This window comes from Scardinius erythrophthalmus, assembly GCF_964197995.2.
Source record: "Scardinius erythrophthalmus genome assembly, chromosome: 12".
Classification (NCBI taxonomy): Eukaryota; Metazoa; Chordata; class Actinopteri; order Cypriniformes; family Leuciscidae; genus Scardinius; species Scardinius erythrophthalmus.
The window spans coordinates 41,574,807-41,597,088 of NC_138232.1; the positions used below are offsets into that span (position 1 = coordinate 41,574,807).

The 22,282-nt window shown below is 38.0% G+C and overlaps 2 protein-coding genes and 1 long non-coding RNA gene across 6 annotated transcripts; 2 read left to right on the plus strand and 1 right to left on the minus strand.

The window, feature by feature from the left end:
- Nucleotides 1-849: 849 nt before the first annotated feature.
- tgif2 (TGFB-induced factor homeobox 2) lies at nucleotides 850-8,820 on the plus strand. Its single transcript, XM_081381529.1, has 3 exons — nucleotides 850-1,163; nucleotides 3,772-4,034; nucleotides 5,773-8,820. Exons 1-3 carry the CDS (start codon nucleotides 1,145-1,147, stop codon nucleotides 6,631-6,633), a joined length of 1,143 nt encoding a protein of 380 aa, XP_081237655.1. The 5' UTR covers nucleotides 850-1,144; the 3' UTR covers nucleotides 6,634-8,820.
- Nucleotides 8,821-8,875: 55 nt separating this feature from the next.
- On the minus strand, nucleotides 8,876-20,937 carry myl9b (myosin, light chain 9b, regulatory). Of its 4 annotated transcripts, none has more exons than XR_014031276.1 (5): nucleotides 20,789-20,925; nucleotides 11,916-12,117; nucleotides 11,663-11,824; nucleotides 9,746-10,284; nucleotides 8,876-9,530 (listed from the first exon to the last, which is right to left on the minus strand). XR_014031276.1 is itself a non-coding variant. In XM_081381530.1 (4 exons), the coding sequence occupies exons 2-4, from the start codon at nucleotides 12,097-12,099 to the stop codon at nucleotides 10,109-10,111; spliced, it is 522 nt and encodes a 173-aa protein (XP_081237656.1). In that variant the 5' UTR covers nucleotides 12,100-12,117; nucleotides 20,789-20,937; the 3' UTR covers nucleotides 8,876-10,108. The 4 variants fall into 4 exon arrangements, 2 of the variants coding, with proteins under 2 accessions (XP_081237656.1, XP_081237657.1); XR_014031277.1 differs by having other exon boundaries at nucleotides 11,916-12,140; nucleotides 20,789-20,893; XM_081381530.1 differs by having other exon boundaries at nucleotides 8,876-10,284; nucleotides 20,789-20,937.
- Nucleotides 19,669-21,463, plus strand: LOC308700134. Its single transcript, XR_014031278.1, has 3 exons — nucleotides 19,669-20,040; nucleotides 20,183-20,297; nucleotides 20,393-21,463. It is a non-coding gene; the product is annotated as an uncharacterized lncRNA (long non-coding RNA).
- Nucleotides 21,464-22,282: the final 819 nt, after the last annotated feature.

The following is a 22,282-nucleotide window of genomic DNA, read 5'->3' on the forward strand; positions in this document are numbered from 1 at the left end:
ATATAAACAGCACAGATTTATATTATATGTAGGGTACAGCGATTACTGGTCTAGTATTGGATAGAAATGTTCAATATTAATATTACAGCAAAAAAATTATGCAAAATTACAATGAATTTAAATTGCGCTTACAACAGACATAATACTAACCAAAAATGGGGAGAAAAAAAATATAGAAAAAAATCACTAGTCAAAATTATAAAATATTTTATTTAAAATAACTACATAAAAAGTAATTTTTTAAATAATTATATATCAATTACATTAAAGATTAATGTAGATTTTGTTTATATTTTATAAGCTGAAAAATATATTTTTAAAATTCAGAAAATATATTCAAATGATATTTTATTAATTAAAAAAAATGATATTCAATAAAGTATTAAAAATAAATGCAAAAAATAACTTAAACCAGTTAAGATAGTAATAAATGGTAAATGTGCACATATAAAGTGTCTAAAGCATATACTGCATAAGATATTGCAGTGCAAAACGGGATTTACAGAGACAAACAGCTTTATAACAGCAACTTATTTGTTAAAATACATAGATACACATCCACATCTATACAAAATAAAAACAAAAAAGTTTAGGTTAGATTAAAAAAAATCGGTCTACCGTTCACAATTAGATCGGAAGATATGGCATTTCCAAGAAACTGCTGAAGACATCTGCTAAATGATTACATGTAAAACTATAATCCGAACTGCAAATCTAAGACTATAGCTAATGAAATAAACTCGCACAAGTGCTTGAATTGTGAGTTTTGAATGAAAGTGTGATGACACACAGATGTGGGGCCCTTATTGGCCCCTTGCAGTGTGGAGGAGGAGGGGTCTAGATCCTGTCATTGAGAGAGAGAGAGAGAGAGAGAGAGAGAGAGAGAGAGAGAGAGAGAGTTTGGTGGAGCTGCAGGTAAACGGATGTTTGTCAACAGGATCATTTCCCTCATGACACACTAATGCCTAATGAGCAGAGTCTTTGATTACTGGAGCTTCAACTCAACACAGCTGTGTGTGTGGGAGAGAGAGAGAGAGAGTGTGTGTGAGTGTGAGAAGAACACACTCTCCGTTTGACGAGGACCCGCGTTTCCACACCAGCAACTTTTTTTTCCAACATTTTGTTTTATTTTCCAACATCCAGGATGAAGCCCAACAAAAGAGGTGAGCTCCGTTCCCAGGCGCGTGTGTGTCGTGTCGAGTGTGTGTGTTTGAATGGGGTCTGTGATCGTGGCGTGCGTGATTTTCAGTCTGAGCGCGTGAGACGCAGATGTGCTTATGCTTCTCGTCTTTCACAATGCAAGCGTTGCATTTTTAAACATTAGGACTCATTTCTGAAGAGCCTTTTCCATCTTCCCAGCGTTATCGACTCGCACGCGTTTGTTACATTGTATCATTGTGGTCTGATGACGTCACCGCGCGTTTGTTTGTTTGGTTTTTTTCGCGCGTCTGCGGCGCCGTTTGTTTATTCGCGTCTGCAAACACACTTTTGTTTGGTCGTCTTTGTGTTTCGTGTGAAATTCAAGCGTTTTCTAAAAGTGAGAGAGTTGCCGTAAACGACGTTGAAGATGCAAGGGTGATTTTGTTTGTCAGTATTTGTTTGTTTGGGGCCCTTAGTGATTGTTTGGGTCTGCTAATTTACTAATCCCTTTCAATACCAAAATGCAATACGAAAACCAGGACGACGGAAATGACGTCGTTGATAGAGTTCAGTCAGTGAATCATTTATGTTAGCTTAAGTCCATGAGCTGATAGTTTGGTTTATTTTTCTGAAGAAAACACGTGAAATTCTGAGGGCCAGTTTTTTCACATTTGATTCCACTAGTATTTTAACATATGTATTTTCCCCCAGTTTGTATAATCCAGCTCAATGGCTGACTATTCATCCACATCCTTCACAAGAAACGCATGTTTTCATTTTGTCAAATATTTGAAAAAACTGAAACTACTGCAAATGATACGCAAAACTGTGACACGGATACAGTTGCAGACTGAAACATGAATGTCCAGAGACAGACACACACACACACACGCACACACACAATCTGCTTTGTTAAAGAGGAACTCAGGAACTCCCACATTTTTAGCTGTTCTTTGGCCGGCTTCAGGTTTCAGCAGGAGAAAGAAACTCTTGAGCTGCTGAAGTGTGTCTGATTCATGTGTCTCTGAAACTGAGTTTAGCTGCTATCAGACGGTAAATGAGAGCCTGTGCTTTTCCCATAACCACACTGACTGCCGTTCCTGCCAAAAATACAGTATTCAGGCATTTACTGTGAGTGTTACTTCACTAAGACTGTGGAAACTTGGTATTATCATCACTGTCAGGAATTCAGATCTTCTTATTCATCTATCTTATAATGCTGTTGTTAATAGTAAGTATAATTGTTAGTAACAATTCATTTAAAAGCAATTTTTTTGAGGATTTAATTTAACATGAAACTTCAGATTAGTATTTGAGGTGCTTGTCTAGAGTTTATTGGCCTTGTCTAATGTTTTTATAATGAGAGATGAACGAATTTACTTCCTCAAAAGCCAGATGATCAAATTCAAGACTTATGTTTTAAAACTACAGTTTTGATCATAAAACTAAGCATTTAAATATCGCTATTGGAAGATAATATATAACTGAGATTTATAATATATAGAGAGTTTTACTGAGATATATAATAATTGTGTTAGTGTTATGCAAGTATTTCTTATAAGATCTCATTGGTTACATTACAAGCATCAGAATTTAATCTTTTTTGGCCATTTAAATATCATAATCTGCACCAAATTGCATAAAATTTAGGTTTTTTCTTCCAAGTTTGATCTGAAACCTGAAGTATCAAATATGATGCCCCAAAAAAACTTCATTTTCAAGAAATGGTTTTCATATGCCAGGTTCAGACTATTATGTTTGTGATTTAAATATTCAAATTTGAATGTTTTGGCATCAGCATATTAAACTATATGAAGAGTTCAGATGCAAAAGCCTCTAAGTGCCATCTGAAATTTCCTTCTAGAATGATCATTTTTATCAAGCTTGTATATTTAAGTTCAGCAATTTCACTTAAATGGCAATGAAAATTACCTATTAATTGTCATTTAAGTGAAATAACTGAACTTAAATATACAAGTTTGATAAAAATGATCATTCTAGAAGAAAATTTCAGATGGCACTTAGAGGCTTTTGCATCTGAACTCTTCATATATTGGTTGTGTTATGTCCGTGTTCAGAGTCAACTGCAATATTATTCTTGTTATTGTCTGCTTTATCTGGTCATATTGATTATCATAATAATCAGCAGCTAATGCTCTCATGATAATGTTCATTGTAAAAGTGTGGAGCCCACCTGTAGAGCCGCAGATAAGCTGTATTTCCCTCAGTTTGCGAGGCTGAAGGTGTGAATGGAGGAGCCGTTCAGAGTCAATAGTCTTTTGAAGTGTAAATTGAGTGCAGTCACACGGATTTATCCGCAGGACGCTTTTAAACGACTGACCGGGGCAATTCAGGTGCAAGATAAGGACTGATTCTCCGTTCCTCAGAAATCAAGGTGTTCGTTTTGCCAAAAAAAGACTTGGTTATAGTTCCAGTGAAGTGGATGCATTGTTCTCTTTTGTACTGTGCATTTTGCCAAATTCAAAGGATCATCTGCATACAGAAAATGTGCATACTTTGCAATGTGGTATTTAAGGGCATTGTAAACTCTTTGTGACCTGCACTGAATCAGTTTAACTCCTGCTGTTTTACTTTGAGACCAATAATGTTCTGTTGCCTTCATCTTCTCAGCTTTTGATGAGGATCAGAACGGAGACACCGAATTTTCTGCCATGTCGGACAGTGACCCGTGCGAAGACGACGGTTATCCTCTCAACCTGTCCACCAGCGGCAGGAGAAGCGGGTCCTCCGCCAAACGGCGCCGGCGCGGAAACCTCCCCAAAGAGGCGGTTCAGGTTCTGAGAGACTGGCTATACGAGCATCGCTTCAACGCGTATCCGTCAGAGCAGGAGAAGCTGAGCCTGTCTGGGCAGACGCATCTGTCCGTGTCGCAGGTGAGCACTAAACACGCTGTCCATGCAATTAGCACAAAACTGAAGCTTTCAAGTTTGCATGCAAAATTATCACAAAGTTAAGAACTGAAAATTGTCCTTTGTTTCAAACCAATATGATATTTTCCAATTTTCAAGCTCAAAAGGCAAAATTACCATGAAAGTATCAAATTTTAGACATGCAGTTAAAAACTGGCCTTCCTTGCCTCCATGTTGTTTCAAAGCCATGTGACGGTTTTCCATGCAATTGCAATGAAACTGAAGCTTTCAAGCTCAAAAGAAAAAGCTCAATTACCATAAAATCCTAAATTTAAGCTTTAGACTTAAGTTTGGGTCTGTTCCTCACAGCTATCACATGGCTTCAGAAATATAGTGCATGAACCCATTCATTTGTTTATGAATGTCAGTTGTGCTCTTTCTGTCTAAGAGAGCATGTTTTTGCCAGAATAAGTAGCGAAGTGGACCAGACAGAGTCAATAGTCTATTTAAGCATCAAGTTGAGTATGAGGAACATTCTCTTTCCAATATTGTATTTTTGTGTGCATGTCTTATCCACTTCACTTTTACGTTTGGCTGTAATCTTCAAAGACTGAGACGTTCTCACACAGTCTGTGCTGTGTTTTGTCCTTGAGCGAGAGCTGCGGTGTTGTCAGAGCGCAGGAATGCGGGCGGCGAGGCCTGTGCTGCATATTTCCTCTGGTCTCCATTAGAGCCAGCTGTCTGTCTGACACAGCATGCGGTTCACTTCCTCGCCAACAGGGGGCGCCGCGTTAAGATCCAAAAATGCATTCTCCCCCCTTTTTGACCCTATACCAAGAAATATTAAAGGGTTAATTCACTCAAAAATAAAAATTCTGTCATTAATTACTCGCCTTCATGTCACTCCAAACCCGTAAGACTTTGATGAAATCTGAGAGATTTCTGTCCCTCCATTAGACGGCTACACAACTGACACTTTAATGCTTCAAAAATTGACTAAACCGCTAAATTCATATGGATTCGTTTTACATAATGTTTTTTCTCTCTATTCAATCCTAGAAAATCTGGATATATCAGGGCATTTTGTGTTTTCCAGGCCTGGAGAAATCTTGGGAATTGATAAAATCGTAAATGGTCATGGAAATGATCATTTCTACAGTCTGTTTAGTCTTAAAGTATTTCATTGTTAGAAATGACTGTTTGAGTGTTGCTGTTTTTATTAGATTAGAAAACTTTATTTGTTTTGTTTTATGAAAATGTGTGTTTTTGAAACCCTTATCCAGTCATCACAAAGGACTGGAAAGAATTATGGAAATTATTGGTCAGAAAGTGCAAAAACTCACAGAGTTATGCTAATTAAACATCACCATTTGGTCATGTCAAATTTATTTATATAGCACTTTTAACAATTGTTTCAAAGCAGCTTTACAGAAAATCATGTTATTGTTTACAATATCTTCATGCCTTATAGTAGCATTTAGCAGATTAGAGCTGGGCAATAATATACAGTAGTGCATTTGAAGTGGATGAAAAAAATTCATCAAAGTAAGAACGGTTATCGTTCAAAATTCATGTATAACTTTGCTTTAAAAAAAAATTAAATCCACTTTGATCCACTTCAAATGTTAACTACAGTAGTTTTAGGTTTTGCGATGATACAAGCAATCCAGCAGTTGAGATTGTCGCCCTATATACAAGTATGTTGTATGTGTTTAAACTTTATGGCATTTTAACTCTGGAATCTATTTAATCTTGTTTTTAGATCTGTAACTGGTTCATAAACGCCCGTCGGCGGCTCCTGCCGGATCTGCTCCGGAAAGACGGCAAAGACCCCACTCAGTTTACAATGTCACGACGCACCAGCAAAACCGACAGATCCGCCTCCCCCGAAAGCCCCGCCTCCTCGACCCGCCCCTCAGTCATTTGCCCCGGCCCAACATTGGACTTGAGGCTTCTGGGTAACACTGCGACTGCGATTTTGGCCGGAGCCGGTTGCTTGTCGTCGTCCGGCAGTCAAGATGGAGGCGTTCAGGCTCTGATGCAACTGGACACTCGCGGTCTGCTGAGGCGAGAAGGTCTAACTGGATTTCGGAGTGAAGATCATTACCTGACGACGATCCCGTTTGCTTCTACCTCTGTCCCGACCCTGGGAGCGTTGAGCCCGAGTGGGGTCCTGTTCAACACACCTCCTCCTACCCCACCGGAGCTGTGCGCGCAAGATTTCAGCGATCTGAAGCTTCTCGTGGACGCGGCCCTGCAACGAGCGGCTGAGCAAGAAAACTGCAGACAGAAAGAGCAAGCGAACGGACCCTCGAGTGAAAGTGAGCTCATCCAGAATGGTGATTCGGAGGCCATCTTGACTTCAAGGGACGAATCCAGAGCTGCCCCGGGCTTGATGGAGAGCGCAATATTACCAGTATCAGTTCCTGTCATGAGCCGCTCTTTTCCAGGCCTTCCCGTCGACCTAAGCTCAGCCGGAGTCTCCGATGTCCTCGGCAAGAATGTCACAGAGTCTGCTAGCTTTACGTCTTCTGGGATGTGGAGCGTCCGGCAACCCGGGCCACTTGCGAGCACGTGGGTTTCGCAGTACGTGCGTAATACGGTCACGGAAGCGGTCAACTGATCGGTGCGGAAAACTCAAGCAGACCAACTGACTTTGAACTCTTTTTGTTCGCTAATTTGGAAAAAAACTGGGTGCTTTTAGTACATGCCTTTCGAGATCATTGCTAGATACTCAAAGAGCCTCTTCACCGATGTTCACTTCATTGGACTCAGGAGTGAAGCTTCTCTACGAACACAAGTGGAGTCAGGAGTGAAGCTTCTCTACGAACACCAGGATGTATTTTTAAAACTCTTTTAAAACTCTTTGTAAACCAAAACCTCTTACCTTTTAACTACATGAAGTTTATGGGCATCCATAAAATCCTCTTCCAGAATAATCCAGCATTTCAGACTCCGGGATCTTCGAGACCAGGTGTGCAGAAACACCAGCAAACCTGAACATCTCAGGTTTACCAACAACAGCCAAGAGATTTTCATTTGAACGTTTGTTAGTGGCCTTGCATATGTAGTTGCTCCTGCCTGTTTGCATCAGTATATCCACTATCACTCGTAGCATGCTTTACTTTTGTGTGATCTGTGAATGCAAAGACTAGCATGCAGCGTTTAATAAGGTCTGTTTAGGAACCAAATGTGCTCTCTTAGATTTAATACTTTGCTCTGATTTTGCCTGAAAGCCACATGGTGTGTGTGTGTTTTTGTCATATTTCCTGCACTTTATAGTCTCATTTTACCTCTTCGTCATTATGCCAGAACCATTTAGATCCGGTCCCAGTCAGAATAGTCTCCGAGAGCTGTCTGGCGTGGCGTGGCGTGACGTGTGTCTGTGCTGTGGCCGGTCATTGGGAAATTGATCGTACTGCAGAGATCATCGCTCACGCCTCGTGTGTGTGTGTGTGTGTGTCTGAGATGTGGAGGCGAGGGCGTCTCAAAGACAGCTGACATTGATTTTCTACAGTTCTCATGTAACGTGAGCGTAGGGCTGTTGCTGAGATGAGTATTCTTCTGATGGCATGGTTGGGTCAAGTAGATGATCGGCATTAACAGTGTTTTACATGTTCATAAAGTCTCTAACACAATGTAGAGGGGAGGGATAAAAATGTTAGTGAGTGAATTTAGACTGAAAGTGTTTTTTGACACTAAAGGAGTTTTGCGCATTTCCAAGATGAACTTGTTCGTACCTCTCAGAGATGAACTGAAGTGTTGCTTTCCCGCTCATAATCTGTGAATGTATCTAGAGAACTAACAAATATGATTTAGAAAATGAGCGTTTTCCTCAGTCTTTCTCTCTTTTTGGACACTAGAGTATCTAGATGGATTATGATTTTTATGCTTGTAGTTTCCATGAAACTGAGAACATGTACAGATAGTCAAATTAGTCTTTATAGTAATGATGATTTTAACCTTTTTTTTTAGTCTTTATGATGCGGTTCACATTATTTCAGTTTACTCTTGCTCACGAACGTGCCATAATTCTGATTAGTTTTTTCTCAGTGAGGTCAATGCAAAGGTCAGAGGTCATGTTCTGTAGTACTGTACACGTTACTTCTCATTGGTTTTCAGTGTGTCTCAGGTTTGTTTATTGTAGTTTTCACTTGACTTTTCTTTCTCGTGGGTTCGAGTCGTTGAAATGTTACCTCTCTGACAACACAAAGGGAGTTTTTAATTATTTCTGAGTTAAGGAATCTATAAGGTGCATCTGTATTTAAGAAACTGAATATGAGAAACCGACTGTCATATTGTGGTGTCATCATATTACAGATCTAATTGACTAACCCCTCAAAACTGTGATCATTCGGTTAGTTACTGGAACAGTACGATCTAAATTTTTTTTGTATACTCTATTTTTTTCACCGGTTCTGAAAGACCAATATTAATATTCCTGGAACTGTATTATTGTTATTACAAAATGGGTCTTTTAGATGAGAATGTGAAACGTGTAAATATCATTCAGGTTATTGGCCGGCATAGACTTGCTTTTAATGCGTGTGTGTGTACATCAAATGTGTATCTCTCTCCTGTACGACCAAATACATGATGCTTTTTTTTTTTTTTTTAAGATGGACCGTAAAACTGGCATTTGTGCCTTACCTGCTTCCTTAGAAAACCTTTGGACTAGTCTGTGCAATATCTGCCTTAAACCTTTGACACAAAGATTTTATTTGGTGTCCTTTTGTACAAATATTACAGAGAAATAAAAGCCTCATTTTTAATATGTTTGTAGTCATGTCATGGAGAAATTAATTTCCTTTGTTTTCAGCAATTAGGAGCAAATATCCAGAAATGACCCAGAAATGCACAAATGATTTATTTATCTGTCGTGTGAGACCATCTTTATTTCAGTATAAAATACGTAACTTTCATATGACGGATGACTTCTTATCTGAGAGCTGCCACGTGTAATCACACATTTTATAAGCCAGATATTCACCGGTTTGATGGGGAAATATAAGTTGCAGTACCACTGAAAAATCTACACATCCCAAAGTCTGTGGCCATCTAACTTCAAAATGTTTAAGGCAAGACACTACATGTGAATATAGGGTCAAAATGTTATCGAATGTATATCGCCATACTTTCGCCAGTTCAGTAATCGCGGTAAATTAAGACAATTGTTTCATATTAAAATGCTATATTTAAATATGCATGATCTATTTAAATATGTGCTAATTTGCGTACATTTCCAGAACATGAATCTGAACGTTGGATAAAGCCAAGATCAAAATTCCGGTTTCATTTTTGGGTTTCTCTTTTTATTACTCCATAATTAAGAAAATGGTGTCGACAGACAAAAAATAAATGGTCACCATGTTTTTATGAATATGTTATTTAAATCGGTGAATGATATACGAACGTACAGTTCAGTAAAAATGTAATATATTAAATATATAATTTTGGATGTTTTTTTTTTTCATTTTTTCAAGTAAAATTGACCAGTGGCTAAAAAGACAATGGGTGCGTCTCAATCAACTCCCTGGGTCGTGAACCAGTAGGCTATATCATGTGCTCTAATTCGGGAACCGATATAGTGAGCTTCGATGCACCCTGGATTTCATTGCATTGTGGGACTTTTTAGGGAGTGAATGTTTCAATGCACTGGAAGGATTTTGCGATTGAGACAGCCATTAAAATGGCCGACTCCCTGATTGGTGCCCTGACGGAGCTGATTGAGACGCATCCAATGGTTTTGCCTGTAGTGTCTTGCCTTATGTCTCTGATATCGGTTAACATCGTTCAAGAAGGAGATGCTGAGAATCCTTATAAATGCGCACAGAAAAATAACTTTGCACTATATCTAAACAGGTTTATGGCATCTCCAATGCAATAGTTTGCACAGATCGAGCCACAGCTGCTTCAACCTACTCAAACACACATAACTCCCACATAAAAACGCAAAATATACATTGCAGATGGTTTGCAATATAATCTAAATCGTGCATTTAGAGATCGAATTACTTATTTTATAGATCACCACATGAAATGCTGTTTTTCCCCAGTGGATGTTCATCATGTCTGTGTTTGTAACGCGCTCTGATCGTCTACATGTCGTCTTTGTCCTTGGCTCCGTGTTTGAGAATCCGGGTGAACTCGCCATAGTTAAAGTTTCCCTTTTTGTCAATGGGAGCCTCTCTGAAGAGCTCGTCCACATCTTCATCCGTGAAGCGATCTCCCATGGTGGTCAGCAGCTCTCGCAGGTGATCTTCATGAATGAAACCTGCGCAGACGAGGGTCAAACATGCAGTCAGAGCGAGAAGACCTTTGCTTTTTATATACAGTGTGTACAAGATGTGAACTACTTGAATATTGAGGTATTTTAAAATTATTTTGCTGGTATTTGTGTTTTGTTTGCATCTGCATTTGGAGAATTTATTTCTTATATTTACTGAAAGAAAAAAAAAAAAAAAATTTAATTATAGTATGTCATTTAATTTATACACTTACTACAGGATCATGTGACACTGACTGGAGTAATGATGCTGAAAATTCAGCTTTGATCACGGGAATAAATGACATTTTAAAGTACATTCAAATAGAAAAAAAGTGATTTTAAATTGTAATAATATTTCACAGAATTAATGTATCTTTTAAATAGAAATAAAAGCAGGCTTGGTGAACATAGAAGACTTTGGTAACACTCTGCAATGTCTCATTTGTTAACATTAGTTAATGCATTAACTTTTTTGCAGTATTTGTTACAGTATTTATTAATCTTTAATGTTTGTGAATAATAATAATCGTTCATTGTTTGTTAGTGTTAGTTCACAGTGCATTAACTAATGTTATGAAATACAACTTTTGATTTTAATAATGTATTAGTAATTGTTGAAATTAACATTAACTAAGATTAATAAACGCTGTAGAAGTATTGTTCATTTTTAGTTGATACACTTGTCCAGTAGTTTATCAAGCGACCTAAAATGAAGCATGCATATAAGATATATAGAAAATGCATTTTTTATTAGCATGTTCTTATAAGTAACTGTCTATTATGGAGCCACAAACCTGCAGAAATTAAAAATGTATAAATAAATATGGAAATAAATAAATATAAAAAATACAAAAGAAAATAAAATTAAAAAATAAATACAAAAAGTAATAAAAGGAAAAAGTAATGCAACAATAAATTTAGGACTAAATTTGATTATACAATGAATTATATATTTTTTTATCCAGTCTTATGTACATTTATTTTCATATTATTACATTATTTATTTGTTTGTTTGTTTGTTAGGGCTGGGTTAAAAATATTGATTTCTAAAATTTAATTGATTCTGATTTTGATGAACCGATATTGATTCTTAAATCCCAAGAATCAATCTTTCAGTGTTTCAAAGAAACACACGAGACAGGACTAGCGAACTTCACTCATCGTTTACTCATTCCCTTCTCCACACATTACACAACACTTCAAAATAGTAGTCACCAACGTTCAATTCTACTTATGAACACAACAGAATTGAATCTAATTGCTTGTGAATCGAATCGTAATGCATCAATGCCTAGCCCTGTTTATCTATAATTTTCGCAGGTTTGGGCCTCCATACTGTGAGACCCTCCGTGAACTCTTTATATGAAACCAGTGTTTGTTTTACCAGTTCCTTCCTCATCAAAGCAGGCGAAAGCGTTCCTTATCACGTCCTCCGGGTCGGTTCCATTGAGCCGTTCTCCAAACATGGTGAGGAACATGGTGAAGTTGATGGGACCTGGTGCTTCACTCATCATTCCCTCCAGGTAATCATCAGACGGGTTCTTACCTGAGCACAAACACACCAAAGGCAATGTCATTAGATGTGATAATATTATGATATTCCCAATATTATGTCACGTCCTCTCTGTCAGACTTACCCAAAGAGGCCAGCATGTCATGCAGATCCTCTTTATCGATGAATCCGTCTCGGTTCTGGTCGATCATGTTGAAGGCCTCTTTGAACTCTTGGATCTGTGACTGGTCAAACATGGCAAACACATTTGAAGTGGCTCTCTGTGGCCTCTTCTTAGTGGTCTTCCCCTTCGCTCGCTTGCTGGACATGTTGGCGGTGTTTCAGGTCTAAGGAAAGAGCAGAAGATATTCTGTAAAGGGTTAGTTCATTTTTCTAATCGTTAGAATTCAATTCTGATTCGTATAGAATCGATAATCTTTTTAGGGAGTGAATGTTTCAATGCACTGGAAGGATTTTGTGATTGAGATTGGCTGACATAGACTTGCTTTTAATGCGTGTGTGTGTACATCAAATATGTGTATCTCTCTCCTGTACGACCAAATACCTGGTGTTTTTTTTTTTTTTTAGATGGACAGTAAAACTGGCATTTGTGCTAATCAGCTCCCTAGGTCGTGAACCAGTATTCGTTATTTTTATTTTTTTTGCGTACAAAAAGTATTCTCGTTAAGGTTGAGCCACTGTAGTCACTTGGACTATTTTAACAATGTCTTTACTAACTTTTCTGGGCCGGCAAGTTTCAATTACATAGAAGCCTATGGAGGAGTGAGACAGCTCTCAGATTTAATCAACAATATCTTAATTTGTGTTCTGAAGATGAATGAAAGTCTTATGGGGTTGGAACAACATGAGGGTGAGTAATTACTGACAGAATTTTCATTTTTGGGTGAACTAACCCTTTAATACGTCTGCAAGCGACAATTACAGGGTCCAGAGTCAGTAGCGGCCTTTGCCTTGTTTCAGCCGTTTCACTCGAACAGAAGGAGCTTCAGCTTGCCCTCGAAAAAGATAATGATAGTGCTGAATTCCCAAACGATGACCCAGAGGCCTCTGTTCTGTACAGCCGAACCGAATGGATTAACCATCAGCACTGACAAAACTAAAGTCAGTGGCATCAATGGCAGAAGTCTACAGTGGAATTGGTCTCGCTTCTGCCGCCTTCGAATGGTGCTTATGAAGGAAGCATAATGTTATGGTCAAAACAAAAAAAATTCAGACACTTATCTACTCAGTATTATTACATGGATCTGAAACAGGGACACTTCTAAAAGTCCCCCTGTAGTCAAGCATTTTATCCTTTAAAACTTATTTTTGATAACTTTGATCACCAAAATAACATGTTAACGTTTTTTCCTTGAAAAAAATTCTTCATGGCTTAAAATATCTTGAATGTAACTCGACACCCTTGCCTCATTTAGAATACACGGTTCTATGAATATGCAAATGATCCCCGCCTCCACTCACTCACTCAGCTCAGAGATCCACTCGTTGACGATCACACGTTGATCTGATTGGTTACAAGGTAGTTTGTGAGGTCAGAAACACCAGCGATTTCAAACCCTGTTTTTGAGGCCGCAGTGTTTGGTCATAGTGGTCAATCAAATCAAAAACAGGATTAAGAGTGATAGAGTGCTGCGAGGATTATGTATTTTTGTAAGCCAAAAAAAAACTTGAAATGAGTTGCATTTTAGCACTTCCGGTTCCATCGTCCGGACATCTGTGTTTTTTTTTTATGAGTCTTTGGTTAAAATGCCTGAACTAAGGTCTGAGGTGAAAAGCTGGAGATATTTTCACATTTCAGAGAACATTCAAAAGTAACATTCCCATAATGTTTGTAAAATGGAATGTTCCCTTAACGTTCGCATAACCAAGAAAAAAACGTTTAAAACATTTAAAACACGGAACGTTTTGAACTTTCAGAAATAACGTTTGCATAAATTAAAGCTACAATATGTCATTTTTTTCGCCGCTAGGGGTCGCTAACCTCTTACAATAACAAATCTCTACTAATGTTTATGGGAAATAATGTTTATGGATGAGTGAACAGCCTACATTCATGTTTTTTTTAACATCAGTAAATGAGCGTGGAATCATGGACCTTGTCGTCATGCCGATGGATCTAACGTTAATGTTTATGGGAAGTAATGTTTATGGATGAGTGAATATTGATGTTTTTCTATGATGATTGCTAATGAGAGACATATATAAGCGCCACACGCGAGTCCCGCGGATATAAAGGAATGAGGACATTTCGTTCTACCGAACTACCTGCAAATGCTGAATAATACTAATACTGGTCAGTTTATGTAACAAATGAAACTTGTGAGTTAACGCAGCGTTGTTTCACTTGCTCTACACTATCACACTAAACTGCATTTGAGTGTGTTGAAAGTTATAATGTTATTCTATGTTAGTTTGTCTGTATGAGACTAGCAGTGAGCTAGATCAACATTAGAATAACATACTGATCATATTCTAACATTTCATCATGTTAAGCTATAAAGCATTGATTAATTTTATGTACATTTGCTCACCTGTCTAATAAAGCTCATACAAGAGCGGCGTCTCTGTCAAGTTAGTCGTGGACGCTAGCTTGCCATTATCTATAATGTTTGAACGAAACAACAACAGCATGAGCGTGCCGCTAGACGTGCAGTTGTCCACATATATTGCCATGGTTACTATGGCAGTACCGGAAACGGGGATAACGCGTATATTACGTCATTGACAGGCGACAAGTGAACAGGGACGGGCACTATTTAAAATTGTGAATTTCTCTAAATTTACTAATTCTTGGAAACATTTAAGATAATGTAAGTACACAACTGAAATAAATGTATAACACTGTGCAAGTGGTTTTTGAATATTTTTATACAAAATTCGTACATATTGTATTATTGGGAACGTTAGCAAATCATTCTTAGAACATATTTTATCCCTCAGAAACACTCACATAAGCAGAACTCGGCTGACAGCAGGAGTGTAATGAGGTTTTGAATACGAGGATTTATAGACAGACCAGAAGTCACTTTAAGATGTGCCATTTAATGCTGATTTAGTTCGCTGTCGCCCTTTACGATTCACTCCAAAGTGTTTGTGATTAAAGATGTTAGTCAGCTTTGATCTAGGGAAACATTTTTCTATCTGTAAACAGAGCAGATTCACTAAAAGCCTTTACAGCCATTCACATCAGAGATGTTACAGACGGTTTCTGTCGAGTCCCGTGTGAACAGCAGCACATTTCATAACCATCACATATGTATCAAGACATTGTGAATGTGCAATTCATGTTATACGGAAGACCATAGTCAGCTAACACTCATTTTCATATCTGTGTTTTTATTGCTCTTGCATTCATAGTTTCTCAAAGTCTTCTCAATAAAGCAACCAAATGCTGTGGGATGATCTATGCGTTCTGTCTACATCAGGCTTGGTCCATATGCAAACGACCTGTTAATCATCGTTAATCCTGCTGTCTCCATAACGAACTAATAAAACCCAGCTAACATCTAAGAATGGTTTGCTAACATTTCCAGTAAGTTATTAAAAAACTTTATTTCTAAATGTATGTTTAAAATGTCTAGTTGTTCTTACTATATGTGAACTTTAAGGGAATATTCCGTTTTAGAATTCTGCAATAGGAGAACGATACTTTTGAATGTTCTCTGAACCTTCTGAATCTGGTAGTAGCCTAACAATAATAAAAAAAAAATGTAAGACGAACCTCCAAATAAAATGTTTCATAAAAAAAGTTCCATAAATGATGTATAAATAATGTTTTTGTTCTAAAATTTTGATAAACATTAATAAAGACCAGATAACTTTGAACGAATGTTCTATTAACATGCTGGAAGAACGTTTGCTCATAACCTTGCTCATAACGTTCTGAGAAAGTTCACTGTTAGCTGGGAAATAGGGGTGGGCGATATCTCGATATTTACGATATATCGAGATATTTTTTAAACTCGATATGGATTTTGACATATCGTATATATCGATATATTGTTTAAATTTAATTCTGATTTCGCCAATTTGCTTGTTTGCCTTCTCTGTGCTGTGCTCGCCCCCGCCCTCGCGTGTTGTCTCATTCAAGTCCCCCGAGTCCGGTCAGGCACATCAATCTTTCCCCGCCCAGCGAGTGCTTGAAGTGCGTCAGAAACAGCGCGCGCGCGCGATCAGTTGTTGTTGGTATTTTTTTGTGTAGCGTCGCCTCTCGCCGCATTGCTTTTGTTTGAGGGCGCTTAACACACTCACACTTAACATGCTCCCCTAGAAACGGGCCTGGCAGCTGGCGCCAGCTCTAGACACGTTCAAAGTTTCCTGATTGTGACGGATGGCATGGCCGAATTTACATGACACATTATAAATTAGCATTAGCCTAAGTTACCTATTCTGCTATATACATTGCCGAAAAGAAGAGAAGAAGATAAAGGTGGATAAAGACAGAGGTAAAGTGATGTAATGAATGAACAGTTTGTCTAATTGCATAGTAGTCAGATACTATAATTTAATGGCAGTTATTTTTACCTTAAACTTTATGCTAGCAGTTGTTCTGAGTTCCCCAGAGGCCCCAGACAGTGTGATTTTGTAACAATCATGTCAATTTTTAGATGCATTTTTATCACTTTTTTTTAATTAATGTTTTACTCTACAGTTGTGCAGTTTTTGGGGGATATATGGCATTTTTTTTATTTATTTGCCAAAATTAGTAATGATATTTCTATACAGGTTTATTAAAAATAGTGCAATATGTATTATTTCTTCCTTTATTTTACAGTTAAATTATTATTTTTGTATACAGGGATTTTTTATTTTTTTTATGTTGCAGAAGCACTTTGTTCCTACATGAACAGCCTACCAATTTGCACTTCAATAAAAAAAGACTGTGGTATTTGGCATATTTGTTTTTGCAGTAGTTTTTGGGGGGTTATTTTTCCTGTAAAGATATCGAGATATATATCGTATATCGAGATATAGCAAAATATATCGAGATATATTTTTTGCTCCATATCGCCCAGCCCTACTGGGAAATCGTCTTATGAATATGGCAAAAGTCTAGTATCTCCAATAATTGCTTATTTTTGGTGTAAAATTACACTATTCTCTATTTCAGAGGTTCTCAACTGCATGGGACCCACATTTTCTCATTACGCCACAACCCACATTTTTAGGAATTTGAACCGAGTTGCCTATTTATTTATACACATAGCCTAGTACAGTCCCACTTTACATAACACGTAAATTGTGACAATATCACTAACACTGATTAATAAATAGTAGCAATAAGGTTGGGCCAAATAGAAGTCCCAGTAGTTTTGTTAATACGATAAATTTAGTAAGATTGTAATGTATGAGCCACCACATCAGTCATCAAAAATATAGAAAATAACACAAAGTGAAAATAAAGTGGTAGTTTGCATTAATGTTAAAGAAACTTCAACTTCAACTTCATTACCATGGTAAATGCACAATATTAACATTGAAACGCACTGATCCTGGTGAATAGACGGATACCTGCATGCACAACCTACGACCAGTTACGTAGGCTAATTTGTTGGTACCTTTTGGTAATTTCATGATTTACTAATTGACAACAACTACGACTTTGCATGCTCGCAAAGTGAAATTATACAGCGCGCGTCCGCGTTTTGCGCGGGCAATTGAAGAGTGCGCGCGCGCCTCGAGCACGGCTGACAGGAGAGGAAAGCTCGTTTTTTTCTGAGGTGAGAGACTTTTAATTTCGTAACAAGTTACAAATATAACGTTAGAATAATGACATTGACATATAGCCTGACAACATTCAATCTGACAGCAGATTCGGAATCAGTAGATTCGGAGGCACTCTTTACTTGAAGTGCGTCTGACAGAAAGTCTTTCAGAATAAAACTCAAGCATCAGTAAAACATTCAGAATTGTTGTAGTAGTTGTTGTTGTTTCTTTGACTATACACTCTGTCAGGGCCGCTTGAAGGTATTTGGGGGCCCCAAGCAAAATGGACATGGAGGCCCCCCCCAAAAAAAACATATAATAATATGTAACCATATTCCATCCGTTCGAAAAAAAAGTTGCACTAACTGTTTGTTACAAGCAGCATTTGCCTTCAGGCAGGTAGCTAACATAAACATATTTTTTTCTAGCCTATGGTAGGCTGCCTACTGCTGCAAAATTACACTATTTGTACAAGACAAGTGGAGCTATTTTATCCAGTGTAATTTATCACTTACCACTAGGGGTGTAACAAAATTCACGGTTCGGTTCAATACGGTACACTTGTGTTACGGTTTGGTACGTTTTCGATACAGCAAAAAGAAAGAAATGCCAGAGAAATTTCCTTGATTTATTTATTTTTCTTCTTTTTTTTTTTTTATTAAAACTAACATCATAAAATATGATTATTATTTTTTTTACTTTGAGCAATTCTGGAGCTATAATTGACTCTTCTTAGGAGCATATAAAACAAAACAGCTCCTTGGAAAAAATTAAATGTAATATTGTAGTAGTTATAAACAAATGTTTATTTTAGTTCAGATTAACATTTGAGGGCATTGTATTCATAATGTCAAAATAAAACCAACGTAATATTACTTGAAGGCATTATAGCCTACTATTCCTGCCAAACTATGTTAATGTTTCTCACTAGATCTCGCAGCGATGTTATTACTTCTGTGGCGAATTCAAATGCTTTCTTTACCGGATCTCTTATTAGCGCTGTGTAGTAACAGTGTCGCATGATCACGATCGACTAGCGCTGCACTGGTCCAAACTGATAAACAACGGTCCGTCAACCACACAATAACGAGCAGTTTCGTTCCGCTTGCATTACGTTTGCCATTTGATATTGGGCAATGTTGTGGTCGCGCCGGCGTCTCTACATTATGAGCGCGCTTGCCACTTGCAACCCGCCTATATTTGAAATAACGAAATTTTGGTCGGCAGGAAAAATGGTCCAACGAACCGTTCGGTTTGAAAATGCGTACCGAAAACCGAACCGAAAGCCTCGTACCGAACGGTTCAATACGAATACGTGTATCGTTACACCCCTACTTACCACTATCTTGTTTTTTCTTTCCTCATCTTCCTTTCTCTTCATTCTTTTCTGGCTTCCTGAAGCATAATTCTGCTTCATGATGACTGTCGAGGAGTTTTTTGTATTTTGCCGGCAGCAGAGATCACGTGATTGGCTGGCTGCTGTCAGCGACTGCTGAGGGGGGCCCCCTTGAGGGGGATCCCGATAACAGTGTCATTGCACTTTACTGCATTGACTATCAAAGGGGTGCTCACACAGTTTGTCGTTGCATTTTATTCTTAACCAGTCGTTGTCTTGGGGCCCCAGGCCAGCTCGGGGCCCCAAGCAATTGCTTGGTTTGCCTGCCTTGTCGCGACGGGCCTGCACTCTGTAACCCACTTAAAACATGGACAGTTGAGAAACACTTCTCTATTTTAAACTTTCTGACTGCATTATTCCTGGCTGTCCTGTGTGTTTTGTGGGTATGATGAGGTAGGACTAGAATTGATGTAACTGATTAACTACCTGCTTATTTTAAGCTGTGTGTGTGTGTGTGTGTGTGTGTGTGTGTGTGTGTGTGCGTGTGTGTGTGTGTGTGTGTGGCCCTGGTAAACTCTAATTTATGAGGACAATATGTCCTATAAATATACACAATATCTGAAATTCTTGTCCTTGTGGAGACATTTTTCGGTCCCCATGAGGAAGTGATGTTTATTGAAAATGTAAAAATGCAGAAAGTTTTCTGTGATGGGTTGGTTTAGGGGTCGGGTTAGTGTAAGGGGATATAAATATCCAGTATAAAAATCATTATGTCAATGGAAAGTCCCCATAAAACATGTAAACCCAACATGAGTGTGTGTGTGGGTGTGGGTGTGTGTTTGTGTGTGACAGCATCATCAGAACACAATGTCCAGCTCGACCACAGGATTAAATGCAGGAATTTAGAAACAGACCGGACTGAGGTACATCAAACGCTCATCCCTGCGAGACATGTTCATGCCCTTATTGGGTCCTAATATGCTGAAGAAAATAAGACAATATCGTTGGGTTATAATTGCAAAAATTGGGTTAAACTCAGGTTTAAATATTGTTTTAAATGTCGATCCGTTTGTTTTTGTTTTTTTCTGTGTCCTCAAATTCAATGTCACTTTCCATCCTGTTACTTTTTCGGGGAGAAAAAAACACTTTAAAATGACTCAGGAAGTGACATCATCATGTTGGGAAATCAGCAGCACAAACCTCATCAGTAAGTGTATTATCGATGGATTGCATGAATTCTGTTGTGTTCGTTGTTTTTCTCTCTAAACCCTGTTTAATGACACAAATCTTCATAAATGAACTTCAAGTTGATGTCCTAATGCACTCTAACTCTCAATCCCTCCCTTCAGCTGTTACGAACACCCTGTCACATCCTCCCTTCATTCGTTTGTTGCTTCTGAAACTGGATTGGCAGAATTCAGAGAGACACTAACAGGCCGTCCAGGGATATTGCTTCACGGAAAGGTTTTGTCACGCTCTGAATAAAGACAACACTATAATCTAAAACAAACACATAGTTGCTGATTTCTGTTAATGAGTTTCTTCTGCTATCATTTCAGGTCCTGTCCTCCAGCCAGTGGTTATGTCATGGGTCTGACCGCTGACTTTTGACCTCAACGGTGCACTAAGAAAAACACCAAATGCTGTATTCCAGATGAAGCCAAGTCACAGCTACATGCAAAGAAACACTTTATTCTCTGAATAATTAAAGTTTATATGAGTTATGGATCTATTACAGAAATGCATTACAGTATTCGCTCACTGGACACTCAAATGTCCAGATCCTTTGCTCAGCGGGAGACAAAATGATCCTGGATCAGTTTCAGCTCCATAACTCCCAACATACGTCACCAGCTCCATCTAGATCTTTCCTCAGTGCCTGCCTAAATTTATCCACAACTTTTGTGCTTTGACTTCTAAGCACTCGAAACCAAACCAAAGCACGATTAACTCACCTTTGCTACAGCTGAGGGGTCGTGGTCTTGAGTCTGTTGTCTTTGTGTTGGAGAGTGAGACAGTTACTTTTGCGGGACACTAAAGTTTCTTCAGAGCATCAGCTCGAGTAATGCGCCCCTCCCACTTTACTCTCGGCCAATCAGAGCTCTCCGTTCTCCCAGACAGAGCCGGCCCACAGCAGGGATTTACCATATAAGGGCAAAGAATGCTCAGCCTGTCTTTGTGTTGAAGACACACAGAGAACAGAGACCCGGAGGAATCAACATGAAATGACAGGAAAAGAGATAAGCTGCCTTATTTAGACAAGGCCTCGCATCATGAGGGGTGAATGTGTGTGTGTGTGAGTGTGTGTGTGTGTGTGTGTGTGTGTGTGTGTGTGTGTGTGTACATTCCTCAAAACCCCTGCCTTGGATGGACAGTGATCTGGAAAAATCGACTACTGAAACTCTTTATTATATGGAGATCTGTTCCCTGCATAACTCTGTTTATATGAATTAACTCATACTTTTATGTGTGACAGTAGTTTGGTTATTGTCTTCCAGGGCCATTAAGTTTGACATGAGCCATGAATCAAATGAGAGAGAGTTATTGTTATTATTATGGAAGTTATTATCTTACTGCTCTTGGAAAAGGTATTTTATATGCATCATTAAAGCTGGAATTGATTACCATTTACAGAGTGTGTCTTTACAGAGTGTCTAAACACTGAAAAATAATATTGATGGTGATGGAGCATAAGCACAGCAGTTATAGCTTTTTATTATTTAATGCTGGGATACACATTATTAATATACACATGACATAATCGCTTATGATTTTATTGTCAGTACTAGCATGTTTCCATATGTTATTTCAGATCTCTGAGCAATATACATTTCGACAAATGCCATGAGTGACAAAGTATTTTATGTTTTTTAGGTGATAGCATTTATTAAAGGGATAGTTCACCCAAAAAATGAAAATTATGCTGTAATGTACTCACCCTCAAGTTGTTATAAACCTGTAGAAGTTATTTCTTGTGTTGAACATAAAAAGATAACAATATTTTTGAAGAATGTTGGTAATCAAACTCTTTCTGGTCGTATTGACTTTCTAAAGTGCAAAGCCAATGGAGACCAGAAACTGTTTGATTACCAACATTCTTCAAAAATATGTTTTTTTTTGTGTGTGTGTGTGTGTGTGTGTGTGTGTGTGTGTGTGTGTGTGTGTGTGTGTGTGTGTGTGTGTGTGTGTGTTCAACAGAACAAAGAAACTCGTTTTGTACGTTTTCGTTATCTGTTATGTTTTTGTAACAACTTGAGTAAATGATGACAGAATTTTATTTTTGGGTGAACTATCCCTTTAAGAATGAGAGTGACACTCTTTCGAAAATGTAAACAAAAAAATCCTTGTTTTATGAATAATTATTTTGAGAATTATTATTATTATAAATCGTATACATCATATAAACATTAAAATAAACGCTAAAAAGGAAATAATAAATAAACATTACA

Excerpts from the sequence above, each read along its gene's own strand:
- tgif2 (XM_081381529.1), top strand. Across the intron at positions 4,035-5,772 it reads CGCATCTGTCCGTGTCGCAG|ATCTGTAACTGGTTCATAAA; the intron begins GTGAGCACTAAA and ends TCTTGTTTTTAG.
- myl9b (XM_081381530.1), bottom strand. The coding sequence starts at position 12,099 with ATGTCCAGCAAGCGAGCGAAGGGGAAGACCACTAAGAAGAGGCCACAG. Across the intron at positions 11,825-11,915 it reads TGACATGCTGGCCTCTTTGG|GTAAGAACCCGTCTGATGAT; the intron begins GTAAGTCTGACA and ends GTTTGTGCTCAG. Across the intron at positions 10,285-11,662 it reads CTTTGATGAGGAAGGAACTG|GTTTCATTCATGAAGATCAC; the intron begins GTAAAACAAACA and ends TCGTCTGCGCAG.